Source organism: Capra hircus, chromosome 26, assembly GCF_001704415.2.
Source record: "Capra hircus breed San Clemente chromosome 26, ASM170441v1, whole genome shotgun sequence".
Taxonomy (NCBI): Eukaryota; Metazoa; Chordata; class Mammalia; order Artiodactyla; family Bovidae; genus Capra; species Capra hircus.
This window is the reverse complement of record NC_030833.1, coordinates 32,695,486-32,706,052: the sequence shown is the minus strand read 5'-3', so window position 1 is coordinate 32,706,052 and position 10,567 is coordinate 32,695,486. Positions and strand designations below refer to the sequence as shown.

The following is a 10,567-nucleotide window of genomic DNA, read 5'->3' as shown; positions in this document are numbered from 1 at the left end:
GGATGGGCCAGCCCCATACTTGGCCCTGGTCTACAGTGACTGCACCCAAGCTGGAGTGAGTTGCTACAGGGAGAGGCTTGCCCCCAAGCCTGTCTGTGCTGCTTTCCTCATCTGTAAAGTGAGTGGAGAGTGGTCTCTTATCCCATATGGTTGCTGTGAGGATTAAATGAGACAGTCCACTTTAGGTGGGAAGTTAGGTGCCTGGCACATAGTAAATGCTCAATAAACGCTAACTTCTTTCTCTCTTCCTGGCAATCTTCAGGAACAGCAAAACAACTCTGCCCCGCATGGCTTAGAAGAGCGATTTTCTTAAAACCAGAGAATAATTATAGATTATTATTCAGGAAAGAACGAGGCCAGACTGTAGTTTGAAAAAGCAGAGTCAATATTTTATGTTGGGAAAATGAAAACAATGTCTAATGTTGGTGGAATCCAGACTATAGCTTGAGGAGCTTTCAGGACGTAGGATTCAGGGGCATGAGCAACAAGGTTTTCATCTGGGGTCAGTGAAGAAGGAAGGGTACCTTCTTGTCCCCTTGAGGTGCATGTGAGGGCCTCAGAGCAGGCCAGCAGTGGACAGCTTTAGAGTGCAGGTACCACTGGGAAATGGGGAATGGAGCCGTGGAGGGCTTTACGAGGAGTGGATGGCACCTTCCAGCTCTCTGGGGTCTGCAGCGTAGACGGCACCGAAGGTGGCATAGCCTAGAAGGCAGGTTGTCTGTTGTAGAGCTGGACGCCTGGCTTTAAAGATGCCTTCTGGTTTGTTCTCGGGGGCCCGGTGAGGGGGCGGGAGCCAGGTCTAGGACGGCCCTGGGGCCTGCTGGGCAGACCTGGATGGATAGCCAGCTCCCACAGCCTGACTTGGGTTGAGGGTTCTGTCCATCATTTTTTGTGGGCTGCTCATGGAGGGGAACGGTCTCCAGTGATCCTTGGCAGACCTTGAACTGGCCCTGGTTTCTGGGGTCTTCCGGATTTGTGGTCATTGGTCACTTGGCCCTCAGAGCTGAAGCCAAGAGAAGCACCAGTATCATCCCTTTGTCTCCGTGGACCCTTTGAGGCATCAAGGGGCTCTGGCTCCAGCATCTCTCCTGCAGCTGTTGGCTTTAAGATCATAGTACCTACGTTTATTGAGCACTTGTAGTGAGCAGTGTGCGGAGTGTGTCATCTCATTTAAACCTCATGAGAGTCCTCAAAGCTAGGTTCTGTTATTAACTTAACCAATGAGTAAGTGGAGTTAAGTAACCTGCCCAAGGTCACATAGCTAGTAAACCTTGGAGCCCTGGTGAGAACTGTGTCACAGGTGCTTCTGGGCACCGGAGAAGAACTGGGTCACCATAGCAGTCCTGGCTGTCACCTACCCTCTCTTCTGCCTTGCCCCCACAAACTCCAGGAGTTTCTGAGACGCTGAGCTAATGGAAGGGGCCTGCCCACCACCAGCCCTAGGGAAGTGGGCTCAGCCTCCAGGGGAACAGAGGCAGTCTCGTGGCAGGAGCTCCTCCCCCAGCTCCCAGCACTGCCCTACCTCCCTGGCTGAGTCTTCTTCAACACCCAGAGCAGCACATTGCATTCTCGGGCACAGCTGGGGGCTGGGGATTCCGGGTCCTCCTGGCCCCAGCAGAGCCTGCTGTCTGGGCTGGGACACTGGGTCCCAGCCACACACATTCCGGCAACAACCACCCCCGACATTGGATTTCCCAAGGAGTGAACTTTAGCCAGGATTACAGCCAACTGAACACTTGTGGGATGTGAGCTTCCTTTGTGGGACCCAAGAGGCTGGATGCTGACGGGGCTGAGACGGGAGGAGGAATGAGGGGGGGTGCTCACAGGGCCCTTGGGGTGGGATCTGAGCAGGGGCCCCCTGAAATCTTCCTGTGAGGCAGGGTAGCAGAAGCCCTGCTGCCTCCACACCGATCATGCCCGCCTGTCTTCAGCTTTACCCCCTGTAGGCAGTAGACCCCAGGGTTAAGAGTGTGGGGGTCAAATCCTCACCCCACTGCTAAGTGCAGCTGTGTGTCCTTTAATAAGTTCATTAACTTCTCTGAACCTCAGCCTCCTCATCATTAAAATTGTTGTTCAGTTGCTAAGTCGCATCTGACTCTTTTGTGACGCTGTGGACTGTAGCCCACCAGGCTCCTCTGTCCATGGGATTTCCCAGACAAGAATACTGGAGTGGGTTGCCGTTTCTTCCTCCAGGGGATCTTCCTGACCCAGGGATCGAACCCAGGTCTCCTGTGTTGCAAGTGGGTCCTTTACCACTGAGCCACCTCATCGTTAATGTGGGGACGAGGAATTCCCTAGGAGTCCAGTGGTTAGGATCTGCACTTTCCCACCACAGGGGGCACAAGGTCAGCGCCTGGTCAAGGAACTAAAGATTCTGCATGCTGCTCGGTGTAGCCAAATTCAACAATTAATTAAAAAATAACAAATGGGGATAATAATAGTACCTTCACTGGGACGTTTAAGTAAGAATGCCAAAGTGCTTGGTTATTTATATATTAATGGGCTTGATATATTGAGTGCTAGTGTAGTGGTTATATGTTTTCTCCGCTCTACTGCCCTACATACCCGGGTATGTATTTTCTGATACAAAACCCCAAATGTAGACTCTCTCACCTTTCTAGAAGTAACAGTTGTGGCCTTTAGATGTTCCTGCCTTCCTGCCAGAAGCATTTCTTAGTTGGTTAACAAATCAATTAGAAATTTAATAAGCACTGTTTTGCACAAGCACTGTGCTAGGTCAAGGCCTTTGGTTAATAAAAGTACTAATGACTATTTAATGAACATTTTCTAAATGCTGGGCCTTGTTTCCAGGCACTTTTTCATGCATTTCTCCACTTAACGCTCAGCCACCCTGTGAAGTAGACACAGTTACTCCATTTTCCGGCTGGGTGGTGGTCCCAGTGTCACATGGTCGTTAGGTCACAGCATTGGAACCCGAGCTGGGCTCTGCCGCCTCTGTCTCCAGATCCTGAGTGTTGGAGGCCTTCCCCGAATCCCTTCTGTTCACTGTCAGAACGCTCCTCTTGTCCTCAGCTGAAACACTTGACTTCTTTGCTCCCTTGCAACTGGGGCTGGCCATGTGACTTGAGTGTTGGCTGGTGAGCGAGAAGTGGAAATCTACCAGGTGGGACTTGTTGGGAAATTACTGTTTTCCTGATCAAAAGGGCCAGAGGCAGCTGACGGGCAGCTTTTGCTCTTAGCCCTTCCCTGCCTTGCTCCCTGGAATGTGGCTGAGGAGTTGGGAGGAGGAGGCACCCCCTCCCCCGCCCCCCCAGGCAGAGCAGGAACACAGAACGAGCCTGGGACGTGGACCTCCCAGCTCCAGACCCCCTTGCATGGGGAAGCCCCGCTGTCTCTGGGGGTTTCTGCTCCTCACAGTCACCGACACGCAGTGCAGATGGTCGCGGGGCGGCCCCCACCCCCTGTCTCAGGCTGGCCAGGAGGGGGTGTTCTGTGGCTGGACAGAATGGGCAAGGGCTCAGGCCTTGCTGGGCCTCTTGGGTGTCCAGTCCCAGGGAAGAGGGTCCTGGGGGCTCTGACAGCAGGTGTTGGGGACAGAGGTGAGGTGCAGCGCGGAGCCTGCTGCCTTTGTAGGGGTGAGTGAGGAGCGCCTTGCCAGGGCCTCCCAGGATGGGCTCAGGGAGCCCCTCCTTGGCCGCTTCCTCTCTCGGGCTGCCAGCACCTGACAGAGGTCAGTATTGTACTCCGGCCAGAGGCAGCCCAAGCCCTGTGTGTTCAGTGGAAAAATAATTCCTGGGCCTGGTTGACCATAGAAGTGTCCATAAATATTTGGTCGGGGTAGGAGGCTGGGAGACAAGGGGTGGATTCAGGGAGCCAGGTGGGCTGGGCAGGCTTTGGGCGAGGGTGGGTGGCAGCGGTGTCCTCAGAGGAAGGAGAAACAAGCGGGCCTCTGCCGCTCCTGACCTGTGGTGGGGCCACCTGACTGCCAGGGAGGTGATTTATGGTTGGCTGTCAGACCACCTGTTAGCTGGCACTGTCCTCTTCGTTTCTCGCTTCTTTGAGAGCTGCGGGAGCAAGCCAGGGTTTTTCCTCATCTCGAGAGAGAACGTGGCTCCATTGTTTCAGAGGAGCAGCAGGTCTTGATTGGACTTGGCATCCCAGCTGAACCCCAGTTGGTGAGGAAAGCAGTCTAGGGATGTCTGCAGCCCCCCCTGCTCGGTGCATCTGCCCTGTCCCTCAGCATCTGCTGATGGTACCCCAGGATGCTTTCCTGGCATCATCCCTCCCGTATTCTGGACATTTGAGTGACAGTAACCTGTCGCCTCCGTTTCAAGGCTTCTCCCCTTGCTGCCTCATCCAGCTCAAGGTAGCAGCCTCCCTTTTCTCTGAGCTCACCAAAGAAGCCCCTGGAAGCATTAGAGCTGGTCCCCTCCCTGCAGGACTGCTCCAGCTTGAAGAAGCTCAGTCCCCCTCACCCTCCTCTGGCCTCAGCCATTGGCTTATCTGAATGGAAGTTCTCAGCCCTGGCTGCACACCACCCAGGGGGCACCTGGAAATGCTGATTTCGGAGCACCCTCCAGAGGTTCAGGTTTAATTGCTTTAGCGTAGGGCCTAGTATTTGGTCAAAGCTCCCCAAGTGCTTCAAAGTGTTAAAGGTCTGAGCTTCTGCGGTTCTCACCAGCTCAGGCGATACTGATGCTCCAGGGACCAGCTTGGAGTAGCACCTGTTCACACCACCATCTCCTACACGTCCAGTGTCCAGGGGTGTCTGAGCTCTGAAGGGGTAGGAGTGACAAGTTTAGGCCTCTGGCCCTTCAGAGTAGTTCCCTGTGGCCCAGCCTCTTGGGGGCTCCTTGGAGCGGGCACTACCCATGTCAGGGAGATGCTGCAGGACCACGGGAACCTTCTGAGTGTGGGAGAAGGCTGGGGAACTTGGCATCTCTGTCCTTCCTCTGAGACAAAAGGATAGTCATCCCCATTGCTCACTTAGTCTCATTGTGGGGATAAGAAGGGTGACCCTTGCTGTGTGTTCTCAGTGGATCCTGCAAAAACATGGGAATTGCTCTTTTTAGGCATTCCAAGTATGTCTGTGTGGACAGACTGTGGGTTACAAAAAGGTCTCTTTCTCAAAGTTCCTTCTGAATGGCCCCTGGCCCTCCCTCCTGGAACTAGCTGACAAAGAAGTCACCTGGTCAAAATCAACTGTTTGTTTTCTTTGATTTAATTAAAAACTTAAAAAATAGAGAACAAAATCCTACCTGCATCAGTCTAGTACCTATGGCCTCTCAGCAGAAGCAATAATTTATGGTCATCAGGATATAGGGACACGCGGAGGCTGAGGAGCGAGCTTCTGGGAGGGGGCTGGGCTGGGCTGGGCTTCTCCCCAGTCCAGTGGGGAAGGAGACAGGCAGAGATGGGGGAGGTGGGAAAGTGTGGCTGGAGGGCACCATGACCCTTTCCTCTGGGGGTATGATGACACACGAAGGGGCATGGGGGCCGGGAACTGTCCCCCAAGTAGCTCAGCCCAATGCCAAGACTTCCCTCTCCCGGGCGAGGCCCCATCGCCAACAGAGGGGCTGACGCCACCGGCTCCCCTGGAAGCCACCTCCTCAAGCTGCTCCGAGCCCCTGCACCGTTCCCTCGCTCTCTCCTCTCGGCTTACTTTCTGAGACCCTGGGGCTTCCCCCGAACTGAGAAAGGCCTGGTTCTCTGGGAGCAAACCTCCAAGGACCCAGAACCCCTCCGTCAAGGACAGCCTGGCTCCGTGTCCATCCCTTAGTGCCCGTGTTTGCCCAGCTCTCTGTGAAGCACCCTGCAGCAGGGGCTGGGTCAGCTTGGGGGAGGGGGAGGCCAGGTGGGCAGAGGAGAGAGTGCCCCAGGGATGGGGACCGAGGACAGGGCATGGCTGGGTGGGGCAGGGAGGAGAGCCCTTCAGTGGGGCTCTGCCGCCCCATAGAAGAAGGGGTAGTAAAGGGAGCAGGGGTAGGAGAACATGAACTTGACTGCGAACTTCATCTCCTTGTTCTTCTTGTCCCAGCGGTAGACGGCCATGAGCAGCAGCTGTCCGTCTACTTTGCGGCCCATGACCAGGAAGCTGCCAGCCAGGCTGTCCAGCTGTGGGCAGGGGCAGCCAGCGCCATTCTTCATGTGCAGCACGAGCCTCTTGGTGTCCTTGCGCTTCAGGGGGCCTGGCTTGAGCAGCTTCTTCTTTTTCTGGGCTCCAATCAGCTTCCGGTCCCCATTCTCTATCTTGATCTCTTTGATGCGCATTTTGACCACTGTGTGTGGGGGGTGGACAGGGGGCCAGCCATGAGAACCGTCAGGCTTGCTTAGGATGCTGGTGACCCCATGCTTGGTGCTCTGCCTGAAGCTCCAGGCCTGGGGCTTGGAGAGATGGGGCTTCCACATGTATACTTAAAAAGCTCCCACCAGGTGCTGGACTTGTACAGACATTATCGGCTTTCATCCTGACATGAATGGGTGTGGTGGGGAAATGAGGTTTGGAAAGGTGGTGATGGGCGTGAATTCTAGAGCCTGGCTCGAACTGAGATCCAGGCTGTGCCTTTCCATGATACCAGGTGCAGGGTGGAGAACTCTCCTTGGGGAGTGAAGTTGGGCGTGGGCTCCCCAGGGAAGGGAAAATATTGGGGGTGGAGATAACTCTTGGAGGGAGCGTTTGGTGGAGGGGGTCCTTGTAATGCAGGAAGGCTGGACTTCGTGACCCTGGGGATGGATGCTTCCAAATAGGATTTCTGGCTGTGTGTGTGCATATGTGTGGAGGGTGTTTGGAGCAGGGGTGGGCTGGCAAATGCTAGACTGCCAGCTCTGGGGAGGGGCTGCTCTGTAGCACATGCTGATTTCCCCACTGTGATGCGCAGGGTTGGGAAGCGCTGCAGTCACCTCTATAACGTGTGTGTGACTGTGTAGTGCGGTGCTGCCTGTTTTTGTGTATAAGAGGATGTCTGTGGTATGTGTAGGAGTTTGTAGGATGTTTGTGGAGTGTGTGGCTAGTGGGCGAGGTGATTAAAGAGCCTAATAGAGCAGGGCGTGGTCACTTAGGGTAGCATCCTCCTCCTTCGGGCCTCTAGGTCCCCATCTCTGGGAGAAGCCAGAGAGTACCTTTGGCCACCCAGGGAGAGACGTTGTTATAAAAATCTCCTTTCTCTCCCACCCCCTCTTTTTCTCTCTTGGACATACACACACCTTGCAGTAATAATGTTCTCTTCCCAAACAGACTGACAACATAAAAGACCTGCTACGGGAAGGGTTTCGTTGCTTTCTCTTTTTTAGAGACAGTGAGGCCAAGGCACGAAACGGGAACCAACCGGGCAAAGACCACAGGCTGGGCCGTGTGGTCTGCACAGCAGCCAGGTCCTGACTGTCCCAGGAATGAGGAGGCTCCAGGATGAAGCTGTGGGGCTGGGGACCACAGCACCCCCAGCCAGAGATGCATCAGGTACTAGGCAGAGGTGCCCGGGGACCAGGGGGGCTGCTCCTCCGTCCTGGAACCCATCTCGCCCCTCTGCTGCCCGCATCCATCTCTGGACCAAGCCTGCCTCCCACAAAGAGAATCCAGCCCTGGAGGCCCTTCTGTAGGCAGTGTCAAGGAAAGGCTGCAAGAGCCCTGGCCAGGGATGGACCATGGCCTTGAGGGGCTTCTGAAGTCCCTGGGATGCCAAAAAAAGAAAAAGTGCATTTCTCTGGGGAGAGGGCAGTGGCCATGTGGGCTCTACACTCACCAAAGTCGCTGGAACACATCTGCTCCATGAGTCCGTCAGCGCTGTGCTCCATCTCACACTGGGCACAGATCTTGGTCACTGAAGAGAGAAGCAGGGGTGGGGTGAGGGGGTCAGAGGCCAAAGAGCCAAACTTAGGGTTCAGGCTCCCCCACTGACCAGCCACCTCTGCCGCCCAAGCCTCCACTTCCCCATCAGGAGTCGGGATGACGGTAATGATCATGCTCACTGAGTGGTTGTGAGATTCCAGAGACGAGGTTGTGAAGGGACGAAACTGACCAGGTGGGCACGGCTGCCCCGTGACCCTGGCAGCTGCGCCCATCATGTGTGCTGCCTTCTTCTATAGCGCCTGGCCTGTCCCTGTGTCTCTGCCTCCTGGTGGGCCGCCCCATCATGGCAGGGCGAGGGGCTCAAAGAGGGTGGGAGTGGGAGGGCAGAGCCAGGTGGGATTCCAAGAATGGGATTTCCCTGCCTTCCAAGTTTGAGCTCCAAGAAAACCAGAATGAAAGAGCCCTGCCAGGATCCGTGCTGGGGCCATGCTGTTCCTGCTTGAGCGGGTGTCTCTCCCTTCCTGGTCCCATTTCGAACCCAAGAATAGGGAGTTTCCCTTCTCTCAACACCCTCTGGTCACAAGACCCCCACCCAGCCTTGACTCTCAGGTCCCATGTGGTTGCGTGGGACTGGGGATAGCATGGGTGAGGCTAGCTCTGAGGGGCGGGTGGGCTGTGGTGGGGTTCAGTTGCTTTTGGGGGGCCGGGTTAGATAGAAAACAGGGGCAGTGCTGCCCCCTGGAAGAGTCCCAGAGCCAGGGGCGTCCTAGATTCTCATATCAGCCACCCAGGCGAAGCTTCCTTGCCTGGTGCCACTGTTTCTTCTCCTGTCTGGTGTCCAACAGGGGCTTACTCTGTCTGAAAGGAGGTTGGCAGCCAGTGGGGAGAAGAATGAAGGGGGTGCACAGTGAAGGGGAGGCTGAGACCAGGGAATGAGGGGTAATGGGATGGGGGTGGGGAGGAAGGTTCCACTTAAGAGTCTAGAAGTTTGGGGAACCTGAGATTGCTTCCTATTTTACAGTGAGGAGACAGAGGCTCAACTCGCCCAAGGGCTCCTTGTTGGGGGCAGAGCCTGGTACCCTGCTCACCATTCTGCTCTGCGGTCTCCCTGCCTGGGGCACTGGGGAAAGAGTGGGAGAATTTAGGGTTCCCAGCTTCAGAGAATAGGGGCAGGGTGGAAACCATAGGCCAGAGTTGCATTTAGCCCCCAGTCTTTGGCTACATCTTTTCCCCTAGCCTCTGCCCCTCCCCAAATCCCAGCACAGGTGGGGGTCCAGGGCTGCTGAGGCCAAAGGCATCTTTAGCAACCCTGGGCATCTGTGGGCTGAGAGAGTGATATAAGGCATTTATCGGAAGCCTCAGGATGGGGTGACAGGACTCCCCACTCCCCACCCCCTGGGATTCCAGAAGTTTAGGAAGGTGGAAGCTGCGAGGGAAAGCCAGGAGAGGTTTCAGAACCGTTTTAATGGGAGAGAACCAGTTTGAACGTCCAGAGCCGCAAGGAGGCACTACTCTGGCAGGCCATGGGGGATGGGAAGGCTGGAAGGCTCCGGGGGGGACATGCAGGGCTGAGCAAAGACTGTGTGTGTGTGTGTGTGTGTGTGTGTGTGTGTGTGTGTGTGTCTAGAGGAGGTGGCACCTCTAGAGGGCTGTGGCATCCATTGGGGTCCGGCTCACGGCTACCCAAGGGCAGTCGGAGCGCAGGGGGCGGGGGCGGGAGCGCTACCTGGAGGCGCGGTGGCGGGCAGGTGCCCGAACTGCACAGCGATGCAGAGGTCGTTGTCCAGGGGGAACTTGTGACAGTGCAGCATCTCGGGCCAGGGGAAGCCATAGGCCTCCATGAGCGGCGCGCAGCCGGCGCGCACCGCCTCGCACAGCGAGCGGCACGGGTAGATGGGCCGGTCGAGGCAGACGGGCGCGAAGAGCGAGCAGAGGAAGACCTGCGTGTCCGAGTGGCAGCGCTTGGCCAGCAGCGGCAGCCAGCTGCTCGCCTGCTGCTTCACCTCGGCCAGGCTCTCGTGCTCCAGCAGGTTGGGCAGCCGCATGCGCTTGTAGCCCACGGTGTGGCAGAGCGGCAGGTCGGCGGGGATGTCGAGGCACTGGGGCGGCTTGGAGTGCGAGCGCCCGTGCAGCGGCTCGGTCTGCCAGCCGTAGTAGTCGTACTCCTCGGCCCGCGCCGGCGCCCCGTGCAGCGCCCCCAGCAGCAGCGCCAGCGCGGCCGCCCGCGCGCCCCCCGCCGCCGCCCGCATGGCTGCGCAGGCCCCCGACACGACACTCCGTTGCCGCTGAGGTCGCCCGAGTGGATGGCAGCCTCGCTCCGCTCCCGGGCGCACCGAGTGATCCTGGCGCCTCCCACCTTGGGGTCCAGCCCCGGCCTCGCCGCGCGCCGCAGCCAATCTCCGGCCGCCGGGCGCCCGCCCCAAGGCGGGGAGGCAGGGTGGCGCCCCCTCGGCCCCTCCTGCCCTGGGGCCCGCGCGGCCCGCCCAGAGTCCCGCCCGCTCGTGCGCCCCTCTCCGGCTCGCCTGCTCCCCCGCCAGTGCTCCAGCCTCGCCTTGCGCCTCTCGCCAGGACTCCTTCACCTCCCTAGGCTTTTTCCTCGTCTCTAGCCGGCTCCTTATCTCTCTTCGACATAGCCTCTCCTGTTCCTTTTCTCACTCACTTCACTTGGTTATCTCTCCGTCTCGGCCTTTACCCCTCTGCTCTGTTTCTCTTTCCCGACACCTGGGTTCTCCCCTCTCCCGGCAGGAGGCTTCTGGCTTCTCACACCCTCCTGGTGCAGCCGGGCAAGTGCTTCACCCGCAGTGCTCACGCATTTATGGA

The 10,567-nt window shown here is 57.2% G+C and overlaps 1 protein-coding gene across 1 annotated transcript; it reads right to left on the bottom strand.

Annotated features, from left to right (window-relative positions):
* Positions 5,167-10,041, bottom strand: SFRP5 (secreted frizzled related protein 5). The gene is made up of 3 exons (XM_005698387.3): positions 9,474-10,041; positions 7,701-7,778; positions 5,167-6,239 (listed from the first exon to the last, which is right to left on the bottom strand). Exons 1-3 carry the CDS (start codon positions 9,994-9,996, stop codon positions 5,893-5,895), a joined length of 948 nt encoding a protein of 315 aa, XP_005698444.3. The 5' UTR covers positions 9,997-10,041; the 3' UTR covers positions 5,167-5,892.